We start from the raw sequence: 24,418 nt of genomic DNA on the forward strand, positions 1-24,418 counted from the left end.
ACTATGGCTTTAGCATGCAGAATTACCCAAGCAGCGCTATGGCTTTAGCATGCAGAAAGAGCCAGGCAGCGCTATGGCTTTAGCATGCAGAATGAGCCAGGCAGCGCTATGGCTTTAGCATGCAGAAAGAGCCAGGCAGCACTATGGCTTTAGCATGCAGAATGAGCCAGGCAGCACTATGGCTTTAGCATGCAGAATGAGCCAGGCAGCGCTATGGCTTTAGCATGCAGACTGAGCCAGGCAGCACTATGGCTTTAGCGTGCAGAATGAGCCAGGCAGCACTATGGCTTTAGCATGCAGAAAGAGCCAGGTAGCGCTATGGCTTTAGCATGCAGAAAGAGCCAGGCAGCAGAGCTATGGCTTTAGCATGCAGAAAGAGCCAGGCAGCGCTATGGCTTTAGCATGCAGAATGAGCCAGGCAGCGCTATGGCTTTAGCATGCAGAAAGAGCCAGGCAGCACTATGGCTTTAGCATGCAGAATGAGCCAGGCAGCACTATGGCTTTAGCATGCAGAATGAGCCAGGCAGCGCTATGGCTTTAGCATGCAGACTGAGCCAGGCAGCACTATGGCTTTAGCGTGCAGAATGAGCCAGGCAGCACTATGGCTTTAGCATGCAGAAAGAGCCAGGTAGCGCTATGGCTTTAGCATGCAGAAAGAGCCAGGCAGCAGAGCTATGGCTTTAGCATGCAGAAAGAGCCAGGCAGCGCTATGGCTTTAGCGTGCAGAATGAGCCAGGTAGCGCTATGGCTTTAGCATGCAGAAAGAGCCAGGTAGCGCTATGGCTTTAGCATGCAGAAAGAGCCAGGCAGCACTATGGCTTTAGCATGCAGAATGAGCCAGGCAGCACTATGGCTTTAGCATGCAGAATGAGCCAGGCAGCGCTATGGCTTTAGCATGCAGACTGAGCCAGGCAGCACTATGGCTTTAGCGTGCAGAATGAGCCAGGCAGCACTATGGCTTTAGCATGCAGAAAGAGCCAGGTAGCGCTATGGCTTTAGCATGCAGAAAGAGCCAGGCAGCAGAGCTATGGCTTTAGCATGCAGAAAGAGCCAGGCAGCGCTATGGCTTTAGCGTGCAGAATGAGCCAGGTAGCGCTATGGCTTTAGCATGCAGAAAGAGCCAGGTAGCGCTATGGCTTTAGCATGCAGAAAGAGCCAGGCAGCAGAGCTATGGCTTTAGCATGCAGAAAGAGCCAGGCAGCACTATGGCTTTAGTGTGCAGAATTACCCAGGCAACGCTATGGCTTTAGCATGCAGAAAGAGCCAGGCAGCACTATGGCTTTAGCGTGCAGAATTACCCAGGCAACGCTATGGCTTTAGCATGCAGAATGAGCCAGGCAGCGCTATGGCTTTAGCATGCAGAAAGAGCCAGGCAGCACTATGGCTTTAGCATGCAGAAAGAGCCAAGCAGCACTATGGCTTTAGCGTGCAGAATTACCCAAGCAGCGCTATGGCTTTAGCATGCAGAAAGAGCCAGGCAGCGCTATGGCTTTAGCATGCAGAATGAGCCAGGCAGCGCTATGGCTTTAGCATGCAGAAAGAGCCAGGCAGCACTATGGCTTTAGCATGCAGAAAGAGCCAGGCAGCACTATGGCTTTAGCATGCAGAAAGAGCCAGACAGCAGGGCAGCCTCGAATGACTGCATCAGGGCAGCAGCTGACATGCAGCAGAGCATGGCAGCGCATGCAACATGAGCAAGGGCCTAAACAGGTAAGGCTGGTGGTTTTTATAGCCTCTCTCATGAGATGTGTGGGGGTGATGCATCTCGAGTTGTCTGCAGGCTTCGCGTCACGTACTGAAATAATCCCACACAAGCCACCGTCCTTGCAGAGCCTTTATTGTTGTCAACACAAGGTTTTTTTTTTTTCAACATTATTTTTGGTCAATGTTCTGAGAAACAAACACTTCCTATCCCGGCCCACATCCTGCCTTTTGAGAAGCGAGGACCTTTAAATTATTACTCACCGCAAAATCACACCAGGTGAAATCACAGGGCGGGGACAGGCAGCTTGTGCTCTGCGCACAACCGAAACGCCACGCTCAGCGCTTTCAAAGACGACTGAGAAGATCAGCGAAAGATTCACGCAGCAAACTTTCATTAAACACATCACAATGCTGAAAAACACATTGACATACGCATTCATTTACTAAACTTACATTTTTTTCTTTTTTTTTTGCAGGGATGAAAACATATTATTTAAAAATGCAGTGATAGGCATGTTAAGAAAATGGAATAAATGCATTTTTATTTCTTTTATATAGTTTTTGCTTCATAAAGAAAAGCACTACCTAAGCGGTATTTACAGTAAATTCTCTTTTTTGCACAACAGACTGCCCAGTGGTGCTAAAATGAATGAACCTAATGACTGAGCGTAAGTTAATCTCTCAGTCCCATCCATAAACACAACACACCCCACCTCTCCCAAGAACTAAGCGCAGCGCGTTATGAAGAGGTGTATAATTCACAGAATGAAAAAAAAAAAAAAGAAAAAAAAAAAAAAAAAAAAACTTGTTATTCCTCAGTATTAACACAGCTAGAAATAGTTCCAGAAAAAGCAGTCAGATCATAATATAAGATTGTCCGCCGAAAGCCGCGTCAGAGCGGAAAGAGAAAATAATGCAACAACGGGCACCGCAGTGCTGGGGGGGGGGGGGGGGGGGGGGCGGTAGCAGATCCCCCAGGCGATGGAGAGCCTGGAGCCGGACTCTAGTACTCGTACAGGGTCGTTGGGCTCCTGTGGGAGGTGGTCCTGCTGCTCTGGCTGGTGAAGACGTGTCTCTTCAGGCAGGGGATGCGGGCGGACAGCAGCCGGCGGAAGTGGTTCTGGAACTTCTTCCCCACGAAGGTGTAGAACAGCGGGCTGACGCAGCAGTACAGGTAGGCCAGGTTGCGCGTGATGTACTGGGCGTATTCCAGATTGTCGCTGCAGGCGGCCGGGTCGCGCTGGGTGCCCCGCGAGGTCTGCAGCGCCCGGAGCAGCACCACCACGTTGTAGGGCGTCCAGCAGACGAAGAAGGTGACGACGATGACGAAGATGAGCTTGACCGCGCGGCACTTCTCCCGCATGCGCGTGTGTACCACGCGCAGGGTGATGCGCAGGTAGCAGTACAGCACCACGCCCAGCGGCAGGGCGAAGAACAGGACGAACTGCTGGTAGTACCCCACCAGCTGCCACCTCACCATGACGCTCTCGGCGTAGCCGGTCTCATCGCACAGCATGCCGTAGAGGCCGTCCGGGCGCGTGCCGTACAGGACGAACTCCTTGATGGCGGCGAGGAGGCTGACGACCCACACCGTCGCCGTGGAGACCAGGGCGTAGACCATCCGCCGGCTCTTGGCGGCCGTGACGGCGTGCACCACCGCCAGGTAGCGGTCGAAGGTCATGAGCGTGAGGAAGAGGATGGAGCTGTAGAAGCCCACGAAGTAGAGTCCGCCCACCAGCTTGCACATGGGCTCGCCGAAGATCCATTGGCTGGAGTGGTAGACGGCCCAGAAGGGCAGACTCAGGGAGAACAGCAGGTCGGAGATGACCAGGTTGAGCAGGAAGACGTTGGTGACCGTGCTGAGCTTCTCGTACTGGTAGATGATGTACAGCACCAGGCTGTTTCCCAGAATGCTCAGCAGGAAGATGGAGTAGTAGAAGGCGGGCATGAACGCCGCGCCGAAGCGGTTGACCGTTGTCTTGTCGCACAGGTTCACCGGGCTGTCAACCACGTAATTCCCGTAATTCTCGGAAGGCTCTGTTTCATTAAAAAGCAACAAGAAGTCTCCATAGTTATCAGAAGCCATCCCCTCCGACCTGCAAGACAAAAAACAACAACTATTTAACCTGTTTGTCTTCCTCAAAGTCGTATTTAAACTTAAAATAAACGGTGGCACCCATTTTATGTTACTGAACATGAACCCAATTCAGGTTAAAGAAGTCAACCTGAATTCCCCCTGCTCCTTCCCAACCACCCTGCCCTGACGCAAGAGTCAAACTCACAAATTCGACATGTGACAGGTGGGCACAATCGCCGTAGCCGTGTCGCGGTGTCGCGGTGTCGTGCCTGGCGGTGCGGAGCTCCGAGCAGACGGACAGTGCAAGCAGGCGGACAGAAAAACTCACAGACTGTCTGACAGAAGGCTGGGGCGCGGAGTTTCTCGGTTCCTGCGGGGGAAGTTTGCGAGCGACCGATCCGCGGAGCTTGCAGCTTTGTCACTACCAAGAGGTGTGATACGCAGGAGCTCTGCGACCCATCGTGGGCTGTGGATCTGACGTGCGACACTTCCCTGTTCATCCACTGTTTCCACGCTGCCTCAGCACTTTTTCTCTTTCAGAACGCCTGTCGACATACAGCGCATCAGCCACAGGTTTACGCAGCAGAAACCAAAGTTTCTTATGTTTCCACTTAAAAATCATATTTATATTACTTTTCTGAAAAAAATAAAAATACAATGTATTGTCACTGAGGTGTGATAGTTTGACTCATTTCAAGATTTGCCAACGTGGTAAGAAAATTTAACTTGCAACGCAAACAGTAACTTAAACCAAGCTAATATTTTTGTTCTGTCCGTTACCGGTAACTACCTAAAATAAATAACCACCGAAACGGGGATAACATTTAGACATGCTTTTTAATGTCGGCGAACTTAGTTGGCACTACTTTTTACACATATCAATCCAGGTCTCTTATGTGTGTACACTAGTCGTGTATCGGAACAACATAAATTAGTTCCTGCATGTGGTAAGTATATTACAATTTACAAGACTAAAGCACTAAAGATTTTTTGCAGTGTAGGTATTGAATATTAATTCAGATTTAGAGAGTAGTTGTGTGTAAAACGGTTTATCAAAACCAGTGGACATCATTGAGCACGTTTATTGCTGTGCTAATGTTGAATTATCACATCGGTTTCAGAGTTTTATGTGACACTGAATTGACGACTGCACCCTCAGTTGTTGAGTTGAGTTCTACCGGGGGTAATTACATGTCAGCAGTACGTGGTAATTATCAATACGTTATCCTTACGTATCTCCTTTTCTTTCACTTTAGTCATAACACTGTCACGTCTAGCCTCACGTGTCTCTGTCCCCGATAAAAACCGCTATCTTTCAAAAGCCCACAACCGTTGAAGGGCTGCAGAAATTTCCCCATCGGTCGCAGCCCGGACATTCAGCGTTACCACAATTGGTCCCCGCACCCTTTCTCACACTCTCCCGCACCCCACCTCTCTCCGCATTGGCTTCTGAGAGTCTGAGCTGTGCTTACCACTGAAAAAAGTTTCACTTTTTAAACCTGTATTATTATTATTATTATTATTATTATTATTATTATTATGATTTTGTAATAGGCTGTTTTAACCTACAGCCGCAACATTAAAACCATCTGCTTAAACCATATTTGTCGTGATTAAAAATGCTTTAAACTGTACAAACTTGTCTGTAAGCACTTCCTATTTCATTATATGATATGTGTACCTATAGAAGACAGATAATCATAAGTGAATTGCATTCAAAAGTTCAATTTTTTAATGAAAATGGAAATCTTAGCAGATGCTCCAGGGCCTGTTATTTTATCTGCATATATAAGTACACACATCATATAATTACATTTGTTTGTTTGTGTTTATAGACAAGTTTATACCGTTTAAAACATTTTTAATCATGACAAATATGGTTTAACCTGGTGGTTTTAATGTTGTGGCGGATCGGTGCATATTCTAAATAGGTTTAGGTTCATTTCAATTAACATTTTTCTCAGTGCACTATACAAAACTTGCTTCAATATTATTGATCAAATTTTTTTTTAACATAAATCGAGCATATAAAACGCATAAATATTTTTTACGAAAAACATGACATGGCGTTTATTACATTGCTCATGAAATGTAATTTTGTTTGGGGGTAAACCCATTAGGTAAATTGGCAGTCTATTTTATTGTTTCTTTTCTTTCGTTTTTGCTAACTCGTGCGTAGAGCGCGTAGGCCCGGCGGTTGGCTGACACATTGCTCACAGTCTCAGATGCTAACTGACGTCAGCAAGCTGATCTCCACAAGTCATTCATAATAGCAGCGCATCGGGTCCACAGGCTGCCCGTCCGTGCTGGCGCTCCGGCGTGCCGTAAATCGCAGAGAAAGCTGACTTATGTTTCATTAATTTGTGTGAACATGCTTCATGTAGTCAGTCTGTACCCACTGCGTCGGTTTGCGACAGTGAAAACAAAACTAGAAAGGTAAAAATCCAGGCCATACAAATTCAGGTGCAGGAAGAGACAATGTTTCCGACATGTTCATCAAAGTAGCTTGGTCTAACACATATTGCGACCAATAGGCAAGCATCAAGCAGAAAAAGACTGTGGAAAAACAGATGGCAGTTCCGTAGAACATAGACAGGAACTGGTTTGCACAAACACAGCAGACATTTCCTGTTTCTTCTTGGAGTGGTTCTTGTTTCCAAGAAGTATTAAGAAGAAGATTTTTTCCCCTTGCTGGAAAATGTGATCTGATACATTTTTAACTAAGGCTGATATCAGACAACATTTTCTGATGAGTACATCTAAGCATTTGAAGACACTGCACTCCCACAACATTTGCTTATGGTTTATTATGCATAATGGTTTTTATGTTATAGGGAATTTGCATGTAAAGTACATGAATATTAAGAGGATTGATTTCGCAGATATGGAAAACACAAAACTACACAAATATCGAGAGATTGGAAGAGAATAATTAAATTCAGTACAAATTCAGGTGATAAATATATTGTATTAAATGCTCAGTGCAACCGAGTGATTCTCTAAATCAGGGGTCACCAACACGGTGCCCACGGGCACCAGGTCGCCCCCAAGGACCACATGAGTCGCCCGTAGGCTTGTTCTAAAAATAGCACAACTCACTAGTGAGCTGCATCTGAAATTTAATTTTATTCTGTTGCTATTTTTTTTTTATCACACTTGCATTTATATAGATTTAAAAATGACAATATCTTAAAAATATGTTTATTATACAGGAAGTTTAGATAAGTTTAGGTGAACTCTGACCTACTCTAGTTCAAAGGTCAGTATTGTGCATGTGACAAAACAAACTGGTAGCCCTTAGTATGACTCAGTACCCATGAAGTAGCTCTCAGTTTCAAAAAGGTTGGTGACCCCTGCTCTAAATCATCCATTGATCTGGCAGCTCTGCGGTAGGTTTCTATACTTTCCTGAGCTTCGGAGATTCCCTTAATTTATTTAAGACCACAACAATGCACGCACTTCTATCGACAGTCAAACAAACTATTCATCAACACGGTTTCCATGGGGTCCCAACAGAGTCTTCTGCCAAAATAAAGTTCTCATGCAAAGAAAAAAAAAGAAAAAGTAGACTTTTTACACATCTGCAAACAAGCAGACAGGTTTCACACACGACTGGTTTCAGACAGGACAAGAGGCCTATGTGAGAATCGACACCTTTGTAAGGTTTTGTTTTCAAATTTTTTTTTTTTTATTTTTTTTAAGAGAGCAGATCTCAGCTCTTCCAGATGTCGGTGTCCCATCTGTGAGACTCTGTAGAGACGTTCCCTGATCCCTAAAGAGCCGCCTCGTAGCACAGGACGTCCGCGGACGCTGCCGCCCACTGGATTACGATAACGAGCACGTCACATTCAGGCGCCTTGTGGCGGAAGAAAAGGCGAAGGAAAACCAGAGTTCAGAGAGGGCTGCACCTCAAAATGTCCGCCCTCCATGAAACCCATTCAGCCAATGCTGGACCTCAAAATGTCTGCTCCCCATGAAACCCATTCAGCCAACGCTGGACCTCAAAATGTCCGCTCTCCATTAAATCAATTCAGAGAGGGCTGCACCTCAAAATGTCCGCCCTCCATAAAACCCATTCAGCCAACGCTGGACCTCAAAATGTCCGCTCCCCATGAAACCCATTCAGCCAATGCTGGACCTCAAAATGTCCACTCTCCATTAAATCAATTCAGAGAGGGCTGCACCTCAAAATGTCCGCCCTCCATGAAACCCATTCAGCCAACGCTGGACCTCAAAATGTCCGCTCTCCATTAAATCAATTCAGAGAGGGCTGCACCTCAAAATGTCCGCCCTCCATAAAACCCATTCAGCCAATGCTGGACCTCAAAATGTCCGCCCTCCATAAAACCCATTCAGCCAATGCTGGACCTCAAAATGTCCGCTCCCCATGAAACCCATTCAGCCAATGCTGGACCTCAAAATGTCCACTCTCCATTAAATCAATTCAGAGAGGGCTGCACCTCAAAATGTCCGCCCTCCATGAAACCCATTCAGCCAACGCTGGACCTCAAAATGTCCGCTCTCCATTAAATCAATTCAGAGAGGGCTGCACCTCAAAATGTCCGCCCTCCATAAAACCCATTCAGCCAATGCTGGACCTCAAAATGTCCGCTCCCCATGAAACCCATTCAGCCAACGCTGGACCTCAAAATGTCCACTCTCCATTAAATCAATTCAGAGAGGGCTGCACCTTAAAATGTCCGCCCTCCATGAAACCCATTCAGCCAACGCTGGACCTCAAAATGTCTGCTCTGAGAGGTCAGAGTACATTGTACATTGTAAGTTGACTTTTTACACATCTGCAAACAAGCGGACAGGCGATTCACATGACTGGTTTCAGACAGGACAAGAGGCCTATGTGAAAATCGACACCTTTGTAAGGTTTCGTTTTCAATCCTTTTTTTTTTTTAAGAGAGCAGATCTCAGCTCACCCAGATGTCAGTCTCCCATCTGTGAGACTCTGAAGAGACGTCCCCTGATCCTTAAAGAGCCGCCTCGTAGCACTTACTTATTCATGCAATTATCAAATCAGCCAATTGTGTGTAGGAGCTTTAGTTAATGTTCACATCAACCATCAGAATGGGGAAAAAAATTTGATCCAAGTGACTTTGACCATGGAATGATTGTCGGTGGCAGACAGGGTGGTTTGGGTATCTCAGAAATTGCTGATCTCCTGGGATTTTCATGCACACTAGTCTCTAGAGTTTGCAAAGAATGGTGTAAAAAAACAAAAAAAAAAAAAAAACCCCCAGACAGGAAGGTGACAGTAACGCAAATAACCACACATTACAGCAGTGGTATGCAGAAGAGCATCTCTGAACACACAACACATCATAACTCTGAAGTGGATGGGCTACAGCAGAGATGGGTCACAGTAGTGTGCATCCAGGTCTAGTGTAACGGCCTCGATGCACAGGTAGCCAGTCAGGAAATTAAAAGCCACAGGTCATACTGCCTGAATACGAGCGTACGGTATACCCATAATTACCATTCACATTTTTGATGCAGTACAGCACCAAAGGCTAGCCACATCTCCCGGGAATTCTGTGAGTATTTAATCCCCTTTGGCTCGTCTGCGTGCATGTTAACGGCTCCAAAAGAATCACTGCTCGTGGGGGTTAAGTGGCTTTCGGGGTATCTGTAACGGCTGACCTGTGACAGCCCAGCTGTGATTTGTAATTAAAGCTAGCCAGCCACCCGTGGAGTGCCATTTGTGCATGCTACGTGGTCAAAGAGGACAAATCTCTCAATACACCATCCAATCGGATCTCAGACCGGCGCGAAGCGGCCGATTAAACACTCCAGAGAAACTTTAGACTCGAGGGAAGCAGCCGATCGAAAGCGACTTAAGAATATGCCAATTGCGCACTCCGCTTATTGCTTTGAACGTCTGTGTTTGTCGTCAACCGGTCCAGACAAAATCGGGGCTTTCATTTTTTCCATCGAAGATTTAATTTAAAGTCGTCTGACTCGGTGTTCTGAAATGCATTTATTTATTTACAAAGCTGCTTCAGGATTTCATCTTGAGATTAAATGACTCGTCCCACTCAAAGGCCAGACAGTTAGAGGTACACCAGCCATAAAGAATGAAAGAAAAAAAGTCATGGCTTTCGGGCAGCAGTACATTATAATTGGAAACAACTTTGCGCTCAATCATTTGAGACGCTATGCCAGACACGAAGATGCTTCCCAAAGAGGTGTATCTTATATTTACAAAATTGTACTGCTGTAAACACTGTAACAAACCTACATTTTAACGCAGATCTTACAGCATATAGGGACAGAGGCAAAACAAATAATGTATACACTCCCTTGCATTGATAGTAGAACATGAATGATAAAAAAAAATAATAACATTTATAAATGTAAACCATCTGGAAGATAGAAATTACAAAGATTTACTCTGACTTTGCCTTGCAAGGTAGCTTAGCTAAGGCAGCTTAGCTAAGGCAGTGCACTTTGTTTTGTCAATATACTGACCATGTTTGAACTACTGTGGTTCGACAACCCAATGAAAGTTGGCCATCACAGGATAAAACAAGTCTTGCAATGTTTCACAGCTCATCACACTGGCCTCTTTCAGACTGGTTTTCGTTAAAAGCTGACAGCACCAGTAGGGAGGGGCCGATCACAGAGTTCCCCTTTCCGTGTTTGCTTGAAACGGCGGCCCAATAGTAGTCACGTCCACTCCCACTGGACTGGACTACATTTCCCAGCAGCACTAGGAGTTGGGCCCTTTGCTGAAGCGGTCGTGCCTGTAGCCGTAGGCCTGATAGCACGAGGAGACGTCGCACACTCCTGCCGGCCCGGCCGGTCCACGCTTCCCCGGAACGCCAGGAATTCCCGACTGGCCCGGAATTCCCGGCGGCCCGCGATGTCCCACACCATCGGTCCCTGGGGGTCCAGGAATGCCTACACCGGCGCACAGACAGCACAATATGGCCTTTCATTTTATTACATTTTACATTTTACATTTTTGTTTGGCAAAATGCTTTTAATGTAAAGCGACTTACAAGGGCATAGGTTCTTCCACAAGTTAAAAGCATCAAATCCATAATGAGCAAAACGCGCATTAAGAGCTGTTCTAAACAAAAAGACATTTGGAAGTGCAATTTTTTATTTTTTCATTTGTATTTTTAATTAAGGGTTAGGGTTAGACAAGAGGAGTATCAGAAGGGGGCGGGGGAGGAATCAGGAGGGAGGACTAAGGTATAGTCTGAAAAGGTGCGTTTTTAATCTGCGTCGGGGAGGGATTCTGCTGTCCTGACTGTGGTAGGCAAGTCATTCCACCACTGAGGAACCAGAACGGAAAACAGGCGTGAACGTGCACCTCGACCGCCAGGTGCACGTAGAGAGGGAACCATAAGGCGACCAGAGCTGGCAGACCGGAGCGGTCTTGCTGGGGTGTAGGGAGCAATTTAATGGGCTTTCCCAACTCTTATCGCAAGAGCAACCCCTAGAACTGAGATTCAAAACCGTTGTCCTAGAAGACTATGGCCCTGCAATAGCATGCAAGGAAGTCATTTGGGTACGCCTATGATTCGATTTGAATCAGGGAACTTTTGTCCTCGATGAGCACTGTGGCCACTGGTTGCCTCAATTCATTTAACAGTTAATAGCGTTGGAACACAAGACTTTAGGATATTTCATTCAATCAATCTGCCATGCGAGGCGCCGACCAGCTCGTCAGGAGCATTTAGGGGTTGGGTGTCTTGCTCAGGGGCACTTCGATACAGCCCGGGCGGGGGATCGAACCGGCAACCCTCCGACTGCCAGACGACCGCTCTTACAGCCCGAGCCATGTCGCCCCCTAAAACGTCATGCTTACAGTGTCTGCGCATTATTGGCAGGGTTGAAATGAAACAGGTATGACGTTCCATCAGAGCATTGGAGGAGAAAGATGGAGCTCACCTGTAGGACCGGGCAGACCGGGTGACCCCGTGTCCCCTTCGCCCTTTGACCCTTTCACTCCCGTTGGGCCCATCTCACCTGCCAATCAGAGAACGCAGAGTCACATTTCAGAACCAACTGACAAACGGTTACGTTTCTCTGCATCTGTGTGTCTTTGTGACGTCTGTGTGCGTGTTTGTGTGTGTGTGTGTGTGTGTGTGTGAGAGAGAGATAGAGAGACAGAGACAGAGAAAGACAAAGAGACATTAGGGGACATTAATTATAGGGTCTTTGGAGACTATGGCATTCACCTGCTCACACCTGCAAGTATCTAAATGAAGGGCAAACTCTTCATTTCACATTGCCTGTTGCCCACTCACTAGTACCTTGCAAAAGGGCACAAGAGAAGTGTAGCCTGTAACCTTACGCCAGGAACACTAATTCCCTAACAGCGACGCAACATTGCTGTGATTGACCAAACTGTGATTTATGACTGGACAAATAATGATATTTGTGTGATTTATTCATGGGGGGGGGGGGGGTTATGGTTGACCTTTGATGCCCTGGAGCCCTTGTCTGCCTGGGGGGCCGGGGTACCCCCGTGAGCCAGTGGTGCCGGGGTATCCGACAGGGCCGGGGGGCCCCGTGGGGCCTGGGGGGCCCGGTTCCCCTGCGGGCCCTGGTTTCGTCTCACAGTGCCGACAGCCTCTCGGGGCCATGGCTCGTAGGAGCTCGGGCAACTGGTCTAGAGAGAGAGCCACAAACGGTAAATGGTAAATGGTTGGCATTTATATAGCGCCTTTATCCAAAGCGCTGTACAATCGATGCTTCTCCATTCACCCATTCATTCATACACACACTCACACACACCGACGGCCATGCAAGGCGCCGACCAGCTCGTCAGGAGCATTTGGGGGGTTGGGTGTCTTGCTCAGGGACACTTCGGCGGGGGATCGAACCGGCAACCCTCCGACTGCCAGACGACCGCTCTTACCGCCTGAGCCATGTCGCCAACGACAGCGATGACGTCGCCTCTGTGCGTTTGACCGGACGTGACTCCACAGGACAATGACAGCAGGAGTGAGACACATTCCAGAGCTGCCACTCAAACAGTCTGGGTTTTAAACCCCCTGTTATGATTTGTGGTTTCTCTGAATTGTGTTCGACATTCAAGTGAAAGTGCTTGATCCGTTGGCCTTTTAAAAATAAGACATGTAACACTTCTTTTCTTTTTTTTTTTTACACACTTGGGAGTAAATTATTTCAATTAACAGCAGGCTAGAACAGGACGCTCTCTGAAATAAAGTGACAGAAGAGGCACACTTTTGTTCCTCAAGGATCAAATTTCCAAAACGGACCCTGAAAGCACAGTAATGTTCTCTTTGGGTACAAATGAGCATGTTTTCCAAGCAAAAAAAAAAAAGGTATGAATTAATTATATGTATGTCCCTACGGGGTTCCACCGCAGCGACAAAGTGTGCCTTTTTAGGCACTTTCTGTACCCTGTTTCTATGAACCCACCTGTACACTGTCAATGCACATCAGAACATTGCTTCATAAACGCCATCTGCAATAACATCTTTACATGGTTATTTAAAAAACAAACAGACTACGATGAATCATTGGGTGTGCGTCAGGTTACTTTTTTTCACACTCATCCGCCCAGATGCAGTGATTACACAAGCTGGCAGTTAAGGAGACTTTTGTCAGTTACTTCTGAAATGCAGAAATGAAAACGAGACTGTCATTCCGCGTGCTTCCAGGGAGGTTTTAGCCGGAGCAAACGTGTGCCGACACCTCTACGTCCGAGCGTAACCTTTAAGCCCGCAGAGCCGGAGGACTCGTACTCACTGAAATATCAAGCACGGAGCTCAGGGCTTCCTGACCGCCAAAGGCCTACGCTGTGTGTTCGTTCTTTTCTTAGCCGCTCGACAGATGACCCCAAAAACAGGAATTTCGTGTCTCAACTTGATTTTAACTGAAAATAGGTTTGACTCATTTCCATTATAATTACTTCTTTAAAAGCAGTTTCAGACAGTTGGGTCCTTGAGCAAGGCCCTTAACCCTGCATTGCTCCAGGGGAGGATTGTCTCCTGCTTCGTCTAATCAACTGTACGTTACTCTGGATGAGAGCGTCTGCCAAATGCCATTAATGTAACGTAATGTAATGTAATGTAATGTAATGTAGTGTAATATACAGCAGATATGAAATTAGATGAACTGAAAGGAATAACATGGCAAAACTTACTCTGTAGTACCGTGGAGCAGAGCTTCAGTAAGTGTTCGTCTGTGGGGGGTTTTCCCTGAAAAAGACACCATTGATATCAATGAGCTGAAGGCAATAGCGGTTTAGGAAAACAAAAACAATTTTTTTTTTTGAGACAAAATAGCCTAAAGTACCGGTTTCCCCGGATACCCGGGAACGCCCGGTTGCCCCGGTAACCCATCTCGGCCAGGAGAGCCCGGCGACCCGACCGCTCCGAGAAATCCCGCGTCTCCTTTCTTCCCATCAGCCCCTCTGACTCCAGGGTCTCCCACCACACCTTTCTGGGAGCGGGGAAGAGTAATCAAGGGCACAGCGCACACCACTGATCTGGGAGGCCAACGAGTTCGGGGTGCCTGCAAGTTTCTGACAGATGTTTCATCTAAATGCAATTGAGTTTTGAAACGCAATACGTCAGCGTTATACGTTATTTTCGGTTGGTTTTGTGCCCAATATACGCTCACTGATCACTTTATTAGGAACACCCGTAGACCAATCGTGTGGCAGCAGCGCAATGCATACAATCGTGCAGATACGGGTCAGGAGCTTCAGTTAATGTTCACGTCAACCGTCAGAATGGGGAGAAAATGTTAGCTAAGTGACTTTGAGCATGGAATGATTGTTGGTGCCAGACAGACAGTTTTTTTTGTAACTGCCGATCACCTGGGATTTTCATGCACAACAGTCTCTAGAGTTAGCAGGGAATGGTGTGAAAAACAAAACACATCCAGTGAGAGGCAGTTCTGCAGAAACGCCTTGTTAATGAGAGAGGTCAGAGGAGAACGGCCAGACTGGTCAAAGCTGACAGGAAGGTGACAGGAACACAAATAACCACACACTACAACAGTGGTATGCAGAAGAGCATCTCTGAACACACAAAGTGTCAAACCTATAAGTGGAGAGGCTACAGCAGCAGAAGAAAATAAGTTAAAAAATAAGTCTAATAAGTACCTAATAAAGCGCTCACTGAGTGTACGTATCTCTTTGATTTCACATGGTGAAAAAAAAACCAGATTTGAAAAGTGTGAAAATGGATTACATTTGACAAAGTGAAATGCAGATGACATTGACTTCTTACTTTTCTGTGAGTGATTTTGATCTTTATGTGTGTGAGATATGTGTGTATATGTGTGTATGTATAAGCTACTGGATGCCTAAAATTTCCCTGGGGATGAATAAAGTATCTATCTATCTATCTATCTATCTATCTATCTATCTATCTATCAATCTATCTTGAACATTGGCCTTGGGGTCACATGTAGTTTGCAGAGAGACTGCTGTCCACCCTCCTGATCTTACAGGTGCCTAGTCTGCTCAGGTAAGAGCCAAAATGGCGGTAAGAGCTAAAATGGCGGTAAGAGCCAAAATGGCGGTAAGAGCCAAAACGGGGGATAACGTCCACAACGCACCTCTCCTTTGCCTCCCCTAAGTCCAGGTTCCCCCTGTCAACGGAATAAAAAACCATATTAAAATGCTGTATTATTACACCATATCATGCAGAACAGGTATTTTACAGAACAGCCTCTGGCGGCTTCATTGATGTGCTAAAGTTATTATGTTATGTTAATGTTATCCGGCCGTGATAAAAAAGTAAAATCCATCCATCCATCCATTATCTTAACCCGCTTATCCTGAACAGGGTCGCAGGGGGGCTGGAGCCTATCCCAGCATACATTGGGCGAAAGGCTGGAATGCACCCTGGACAGGTCGCCAGTCCATCGCAGGGCACACACACCATTCACTCACTCACACGCACACACTCATACCTACGGGCAATTTTAGACTCTCCAATCAGCCTAACATGCATGTCTTTGGACTGTGGGAGGAAACCGGAGTACCCGGAGGAAACCCACGCAGACACGGGGAGAACATGCAAACATTCGAACCCAGGACCTCCTTGCTGTGAGGCGTAAAAAAGGAAAATGACAAAAAAAAAACATGCAAGCCTGTCACATTGTAACGTCTCAATACCTGCATCCCTGTCTGCATTCATCAGTTATGCATGGAATATGTAATAAGAATACAACATCTCATGCGGATGCCATTCCAACCATCTTTTCCTCCTTATCACAATCCACAGAGGGGGGTAGTTACATGGAATAAAGTCATGCCTTGTTCACAAATGCTGAGCCGAATCTTGAATATCTTTATACAAATGTGTGCGGCGTCTCCATGGTGTCCTCAGTAGCCCCACTCTCTCAGAGAGAAGGCAAAGAGAATTTCTGAGGAAACAACAGGATTCACGCCTGAAAGTGTGCTTTCATGTTAAAGCTGGTGTTTTTTTTTTCTTTTTTCCTCAGGGGTAATTTGCAATAAACAGCTACTCCTGAACCGCGTGCACTTATCTGGGATGCAATTAAATAACCGTGCGTCGAAATGATAATAACTAAAGTACAGTAAGCCAATATCATGTTGCTGTGGCCCCTTAGGATAATGATCATGCAACAGAAATAGATATTTTTCACACGAAAGCTTGTGTAGTCTCCCACACTATTCCCCTGTGATTCCAGTAAAAAGTTCTTCACAAAGTTTACGCTGAAGCCTCCAACTGGCCTTATTTCATTCCAGTGTGTACACGTCTATGGAAATGACCCGTTTTACTTATCAGGCAAAGGATTCCAGGGACCTGTAGCAAAAGCAGGGTTACTGGGTTAGCTGGATAACTGCACTGAGTAAAACCCTCAAAGCAGGATTACTGAGTTAGCTGGAGAACTGCACTGAGTAAAACCCTCAAAGCAGGATTACTGAGTTAGCTGGATAACTGCACTGAGTAAAACCCTCAAAGCAGGATTACTGAGTTAGCTGGATAACTGCACTGAGTAAAACCCTCAAAGCAGGATTACTGAGTTAGCTGGATAACTGCGCTGAGTAAAACCCTCAAAGCAGGATTACTGAGTTAGCTGGATAACTGCACTGAGTAAAACCCTCAAAGCAGGATTACTGAGTTAGCTGGATAACTGTGCTGAGTAAAACCCTCAAAGCAGGATTACTGAGTTAGCTGGATAACTGTGCTGAGTAAAACCCTCAAAGCAGGATTACTGAGTTAGCTGGATAACTGCACTGAGTAAAACCCTCAAAGCAGGATTACTGAGTTAGCTGGATAACTGCACTGAGTAAAACCCTCTAAGCAGGATTACTGAGTTAGCTGGATAACTGTGCTGAGTAAAACCCTCAAAGCAGGATTACTGAGTTAGCTGGATAACTGTGCTGAGTAAAACCCTCAAAGCAGGATTACTGAGTTAGCTGGATAACTGCACTGAGTAAAACCCTTAAAGCAGGATTACTGAGTTAGCTGGATAACTGCACTGAGTAAAACCCTCAAAGCAGGATTACTGAGTTAGCTGGATAACTGCACTGAGTAAAACCCTCAAAGCAGGATTACTGAGTTAGCTGGATAACTGCGCAGAGTAAAACCCTCAAAGCAGGATTACTGAGTTAGCTGGATAACTGCGCTGAGTAAAACCCTCAAAGCAGGATTACTGAGTTAGCTGGATAACTGCACTGAGTAAAACCCTCCAAGCAGGATTACTGAGTTAGCTGGATAACTGCACTGAGTAAAACCCTCAAAGCAGGATTACTGAGTTAGCTGGATAACTGCACTGAGTAAAACCCTCAAAGCAGGATTACTGAGTTAGCTGGATAACTGCACTGAGTAAAACCCTCCAAGCAGGATTACTGAATTAGCTGGATAACTGCACTGAGTAAAACCCTCAAAGCAGGATTACTGAGTCAGCTGGATAACTGCACTGAGTAAAACCCTCCAAGCAGGATTACTGAGTCAGCTGGATAACTGCACTGAGTAAAACCCTCAAAGCAGGATTACTGAGTCAGCTGGATAACTGTGCTGAGTAAAACATGGACCCGCCCAAAATCTAGCACATGCACTGAAGATCTGCTCCGGTTTTTACTTCCTGCAGTGGAACAGGGCCCAGGTGAATGCTTTGAATTACCTTTATCTTTTTGAGCAGCAGAGCTGTGATGGGGATTGTAGGCTATTGCTAGCTAATCTGTTGACCATCAAATATGCTCCAAATAGCTAATAGCTAATAGCTAGCAATCCAGGTTAGCAGCCTACAATTGCTATTTCAAGATCTCTCATTGGGCTACAATAACATATATAACCTGTATTATAAAAAGTTTGTTTTTGCTTGCTTATAAAAAAAAACATTAATGTTACAGTACATAAACAGATCTATTGACTTGCTGGTTAGCTGAGCAATCAACATCAAATCCAAGTTCAGGTTTAGATTAGTCAGCCAGTTGCAAACACAATTCAAAGAATTCATGCAAGTCAATGGTTTTCATGTAAAAATCTTGCAATGAATTAGATTACTAGAATTAAACTTGTGAGTCTAACAACCTCCATGGATGATATGATATGATAAAAATTGTCACCTGTCGGTTCATATTAATAAATGGCTGTGGTTTTATGGTTTTAACCTTTAATGTACAGGTGACTATCATTTACGTCTAATTGGATGCCTTACCGAGATCATAACTGATTTTAGTTTCTGGAAATGATTCTGATGCATCAGTAGCGGTTCGTAAGCTTGACAGAGAGGAGCCAGAGGCCTCAGCTAACTTTAAACTCATTACCACTCTCAACCTGTTCTCTTTTATTTCGCTTGATTAAATGTAAATCGCACCAGCTTTGAGAATAACAGCAACAAAAGCCAATCAGACAAACATCGGAACATTTAAAGCGCAGAATCTGTACGGATCAGATTCGAACAGATTTTCAAGGTATCAACAGTCCTTGAAGAATAGGCTATAGGCTATATTTAACCAAAGGACAACAAATGAATACAAGTTTTTTTTTTTGTCCATCGGAGAAAAGGCTTCACAGTTTTTCATTGGCTCAGGAGGTAAGAGTGGCCTGGCAGTCGGCTGGTTGTTGGTTCCATCCCCACCCTGGGTGTGAGGAAGAGGCTCTGAGCACACCTAACCCAACCAGCCAATCGGCGCCCTGCATGGCCGCCTATCACCCTTAGTGTGTGAATGAGAGGCATCCCTTGGAAAGCGCTTGGGGTCAAAGTTACTAGTTCAGCAAGGAAAGTAAAGGAAAACAGGCTCAGAGTAGTGACTGGTATAAAGGGATAGTTCTCTTTTGACAGTTTTCTTGTGAACTAAGGTTTCGCTTCCTCTGCCAGGCAGCTGGATAGCGGAGATATGCCAGCCCCCGAATCACTTCTGTTCGACACATGTGTTTCCTTTTCTGGTTGCAGGTCCTGGATTTGTGCAACACACACACGCACACGCACTAGGTGCCTCTTGAATTGCTTCAGCTTTGCACAGCTTTGTGGAGAGGTCAAAGGTCAAGGGTCATACTCACAGGAGTGCCGTGACGCCCAGGTGTTCCGTTCGCACCTCTCTCTCCCTAAACCAATCAGAACATTAGAATTTTAGCATTCACAGCTATACAGAGTCAACAATGCCAACCTATAAATAAATAAAAACTTACATAACAATTCAATTTCACCAATGAGGAATACTAACACATGTGGTTTCACACATCAAAGCCGTTTCCACCTGATCGGCAATATCCAGCTGTGCGTGCACACACATCCTGCAGCTGTTATGACGCTTTCCTGAGGGTGACTGCACCGTGTTAAATCAACTCAGTGTGTATGGTCCCAATTACAGTACATTACATTACATTATTGGCATTTGGCAGACGCTCTTATCCAGAGCGACGTACAGTTGATTAGACTACGCAGGAGGCAATCCTCCCCTGGAGCAATGGGATTGTCCCTGGAGTTAAGGGCCTTGCTCAAAGGCCCAACGGCTGTACGGATCTTATTGTGGCTACACTGGGATTAGAACCACCGACCTTGCGTGTCCCAGTCATTTACCTTAACCACTACGCTACAATTAGGCTCATATGTCCTCTGTTAAGAGTTACATTAACACCTGAAATTTTACCATGCAGCACAGGTGTCACCTGTCCAGCTGCCTTCCTCTTTCCAATCCCCCAGCTCAGCAGGAGGACTGCGCAGCCGACGCAGGCTGATTGCAGGCACCCGATTGGTTAGTTAAGTAGCCAATGAGTTTGGGCATAACATCACGGGACGTCCAGCAATTTTTGGCACTGACACATATTTGTGCCTTAATAAGATGAGCCACTTGGGAGCTCCATTGGAAGAATATTGGAAATATCAAACACAATACCTGATTTCCTTTAGGTCCTTGTGGTCCTAATTCACCCTGAAATATAGAGGGAAGACCATTAAAGGACAGTTAGCTCATTTAGACTTTTGAACAATATTGATGCCATTTGTATGGAGCAAGTTGACTTAGCAACACTATTGGTATGGAGTACGTTGCTCAGCGGTGGAACCCTAAAAAGCTTTATAGTGTTGTTATCTTTCATTTCACGTTCCACTCCTGAAAGAAATTGCCTTCATGCAAAGCATCAGAGGATGTAATATTCCATTTAAATACTGTACCCATAGAAACTATGGATAACTGGATGACATCAGCTAAAATATAAACAAATGTGCATGGAAAATGCAACTCGTTAATTAAGTCAAACATGAAAACCGTGGCATATAAAATGGCTTCCGTTTTCCGTCGGATAATTGTGCAGGACGCTGTGGACATTCCTACTTTGTGTCCTTTAAATCCCGGCATTCCCATGGGTCCCGGAAGTCCGCGTGGTCCCGGAGGACCCTCGTTCCCCTACGGAAAAGATCACGTGTTTAAAAACCCACACGAAACATGCGACTTCAACACACGTCTGGTGAGGAACGACGACATTCTGCGTGAAAAAAGTCACCCGCTCCCGCACATAAACTGCGACGCAAACACGCTAACTTTCACACGAAATGTGCCGAAAACACAACGTGTGTTGAACGATAGACTTCGAGGACGAAACTCAAAGCCGGAAAAGGTCCGCCGCTGTGCCTGGGCTTCGGGAGTACTCCCACCACGGGGAAAAGGTTACTCGTTTATCTTTTTTTTTTTTTACTTTGCTGTAAAGTTTGAGAGCTGCATAAAAATGTGAGAGGCGCTCGGACAGAACAAGGCTGCTGTCATAGCGACGCCTAAATCTTCATTACTGCTGAAGTCTCAGCTCGTCCTCCTCTCTTGTGAGAACGTTCCGGGCTGACTGCCTCACACACACACGGGTGTGCACTCACCGAGCGCTTCACGAGGAACACCTGCACACCTACTCTTTCGTGCGGTTATCTAATCGCCCAATCGTGCGGCAGCAGTGCAATGCGTACAATCACGTAGATACGGGTCAGGAGCTTCGGTTAATGTTCGGATCAACCATCAGGATGCCGGGAAAAAAAAAGTGACCTCTGTGACTTTGAGCGTGGAATGGTTTGAGTATCTCAGAAACTGCTGATCTCCTGGGATTTCCACACACAATAGTCTCTGGAGTTAGTAGAGAACGGTGCGAAAAACAAAAGACATCCAGTGAGTAGCAGTTCTGCTGGCAGAAACGCCTTGTTAATGAGAGACGTCATTGGAGAAGGGGCCAGACTGGTTGAAGCTGACGGGAAGGCGACAGGAACACAAATAACCGCACATTACAACTGTGGTATGCAGAAGAGCATCACTGAACACACAACGCGTCAAACCTCTATGTGGATAGGCTACAGCAGCAGAAGACTGATAAGTCTAAAAAATAGGCCTAACAAATACCTAATATAGTGCTCACTGAGTGCATTCTCATCTATAAAACAACAATTGGGCTACTTCTGACTTCAGCGGTCTGCGAATTACAAATTCACATAGTTATGATCTCCATTTTTATAAAGTCCCTCATCCCTCTACTGAATTTTTAAAGGTTTTAGATGCAGCATTTTACGCCAGTCTCCAACCCCGGTCCTGGAGAGCTACTGGGTCGGCTGGATTTTGTTGCTACTCTGCACTTCATGAATCAATTAAGGCAGATGATTACACAGCTAACTCACCTCACCTGGTTACCTGGGTCTCAACAGGGTGCTGACTTTCAGGTGAAAACAAAACCCAGCACACCCAGTAGCTCTCCAGGACCGGGGTTGGAGACTGTTTAACATCTTATTTGTTGCCTTTACAATTGTTGTTACACTGCCATCTCACTCCTGATTTGATGTTTGTGACTTCTTTCACAACCGTCCGGTTGGGCAACTATGCTTTATGCCAGGTCACTCTTACAAAATAGATTTTGGTCACAATGGGGTTTTACTGGTAAAACAATGATGATGAAATAAATGTAAAAAGTGTGGTTAGTGCTGAAATCAGAGGCGGTGTGTTGTGTGATGATGTGGTGCGACAGCGCCCACTACAGGCGGATGGGGAAGGTGCATGCCTTTACCCCCCCCCCCTATTTATTCCTCACCCCTAGTCCAGGCTGCCCAGGAATGCCCGCTGGTCCTTTCTCTCCAGAGTTACCCTGTACACGCACACGCACACGCACACGCACACACACACACACACACGCACAACCACACACACACACTCACACATACATACACACACACACATGCACATACACACACACACATGCAAATACACACACACACACACACACACACATGCACATACATACACACACACACACACATGCACATACACACACACACACACACATACATACACACACACACATACACACACATACACACACACACATACACACACACACACACACATACACATACATACACACACACATACACACACACACACGCACACAGAGACACACACACAAGCACACACGCACATATATACAAACACACAAACACACACACACACACACACACACATGCACACAGAGACACACACACAAGCACACACGCACATACATACACACACACAAACACACACATGCACACAGAGACACACACACACACAGAGACACACATGCACACACACACACACATGCTCACGCACACACACACACACAGACACACACACAAGCACACACGCACATACATACATACACACACGGCATGGTGAGCACTGAATATACCACAGACATTAATGGTACAAAACACAGTATACAGTATTCACATGAACATAGATACAGCCCTCTGAAGAATCAAGACAGTACACACACACACACGACACAGACACAGACACAGAATTGTGAGCATTCCACAAAAAGTATATATTTTAGTTTTAAAACACACACACACATGCACACTTGAAACTAGACTTTCTGAGGTTCTCTCTCCAGGTGGGACAGACACTGCTGTACATCTGGCCCATTAGAGATTTATCAGCCTACCTTTGGTCCCTGTGGCCCGTCCAATCCAGGCGCACCACTAGGACCGTGAAGTCCCTGGGCGAGAAAAGACGAAGACAAGTTATACCCTGATAGTTAAGATACAAATACGACTATAACGCGTCCTTATGAAAGCAAACTAGCTAGCTAATGTTAGTTTCTTCAATGCCCTCTTGTGCAAATTGCATATAAAAACCTAGAAAGTGTGTCTAACCACCATGTTACGCCTTTAAAATGTGTCCAAAATGAATAGAAAAGAAATGTATGGTTAATTGCAATGCAGAAGCACATCACATTGTTATTTTGTGGGAAAAAAAGAAGAAACTTACTAAAAAGTAAGTTGTAAGGGTTAATTTCAGTCTAACGGAGTGCATCTTTCAGTTACTGAATCACACATGCTGAATCTCTAAGTTACTGAATCACACGTGCTGAATCTTTCAGTTACTGAATCACACATGCTGAATCATTCTGTAACTCAGCGATCATCAAATCATGGTCTTCGGGGCCCAAGAACTGCTGGTTTTCCACATTCCCTTTACCTGGGGGTCAGGTGTAAAGACAGTCCGGCCAATCAGTAGTAATAATTGTTTAGTGAAAGGAGAAAATAAAAACAGGGCTGGATTTGGATTTGAGATCCAGATTTAATGATCCCTGCTCTAATTGAATCACACCTGCTGAATCATGCCCCAACTGAATCACACCGACTGAATCATTTAATAAATTAATATTTTATCAGTTTATCAAAACACTTATTCCATATTCAATGTTAAACATTGAATCAGACATCACTTTTAGTTTTAAAATATAGAATATTTTGAATATATCCGTGCAACAAATGACTAGCTGGAATATGTAGCATTTTTCAAATATTCAAGTTGATGGAATTATGTTCAAATAGGCCTTTAATTAAATACCTATCAACTGACGTGACATTTTATCACATTAACATCTCATGCAATGCCTTCTAGATTCCAGTGGGTGGCAGTAAAACAATATCCACATGCTTTAAAATTCAACGCAGGGAGAAACACTGTTCCAGCCCCGCAACCTGTATCAGGACTGAAACCCCACCTTGCTGGGTCATGCTATGGCTGACTGTGCCTCTGTCTACGGGCTTGCCAGCTCCAGTCAGCGTACCGCCAGGATTCCTCCGTAGAGCCACATCTCTTCACCGAACCCCAACATTTTACCATGACACACCATCCCACATCCTCTATTCCTGATGCTCGCTCATCCATTTGAAGATGATGTATTTCTGATCATTTTT

General features: G+C 45.5%; 2 protein-coding genes across 3 annotated transcripts in view; both read right to left on the reverse strand.

Moving 5' to 3' along the window:
• Positions 1-1,821: 1,821 nt before the first annotated feature.
• Positions 1,822-4,287, reverse strand: ccr12a (chemokine (C-C motif) receptor 12a). 2 transcript variants are annotated; one of them, XM_061255377.1, is made up of 2 exons: positions 4,110-4,287; positions 1,822-3,800 (listed from the first exon to the last, which is right to left on the reverse strand). In XM_061255377.1, exon 2 carries the CDS (start codon positions 3,788-3,790, stop codon positions 2,708-2,710), a length of 1,083 nt encoding a protein of 360 aa, XP_061111361.1. In that variant the 5' UTR covers positions 3,791-3,800; positions 4,110-4,287; the 3' UTR covers positions 1,822-2,707. The 2 variants fall into 2 exon arrangements, with proteins under 2 accessions (XP_061111361.1, XP_061111360.1); XM_061255376.1 differs by having other exon boundaries at positions 3,987-4,287.
• A 5,490-nt stretch (positions 4,288-9,777) lies between these two features.
• The window catches only part of si:ch211-106n13.3 (vWFA and Collagen domain-containing protein), a 46,902-nt gene continuing 32,261 nt past the window's right edge, over positions 9,778-24,418 (reverse strand). The window contains exons 17-27 of the mRNA XM_061254471.1: positions 23,155-23,208; positions 22,264-22,317; positions 20,541-20,612; positions 20,103-20,138; positions 19,267-19,311; positions 15,344-15,376; positions 14,072-14,218; positions 13,920-13,974; positions 12,225-12,416; positions 11,693-11,770; positions 9,778-10,693 (exon numbers count right to left, since the gene is read on the reverse strand). Of these exons, the coding sequence (XP_061110455.1) occupies positions 10,503-10,693; positions 11,693-11,770; positions 12,225-12,416; positions 13,920-13,974; positions 14,072-14,218; positions 15,344-15,376; positions 19,267-19,311; positions 20,103-20,138; positions 20,541-20,612; positions 22,264-22,317; positions 23,155-23,208 (957 nt within the window). The 3' untranslated portion in view covers positions 9,778-10,502. The remainder of the gene's footprint in view (positions 10,694-11,692; positions 11,771-12,224; positions 12,417-13,919; positions 13,975-14,071; positions 14,219-15,343; positions 15,377-19,266; positions 19,312-20,102; positions 20,139-20,540; positions 20,613-22,263; positions 22,318-23,154; positions 23,209-24,418) is intronic.

This window comes from Conger conger, chromosome 9 (assembly GCF_963514075.1).
Source record: "Conger conger chromosome 9, fConCon1.1, whole genome shotgun sequence".
NCBI classification, from domain to species: domain Eukaryota; kingdom Metazoa; phylum Chordata; class Actinopteri; order Anguilliformes; family Congridae; genus Conger; species Conger conger.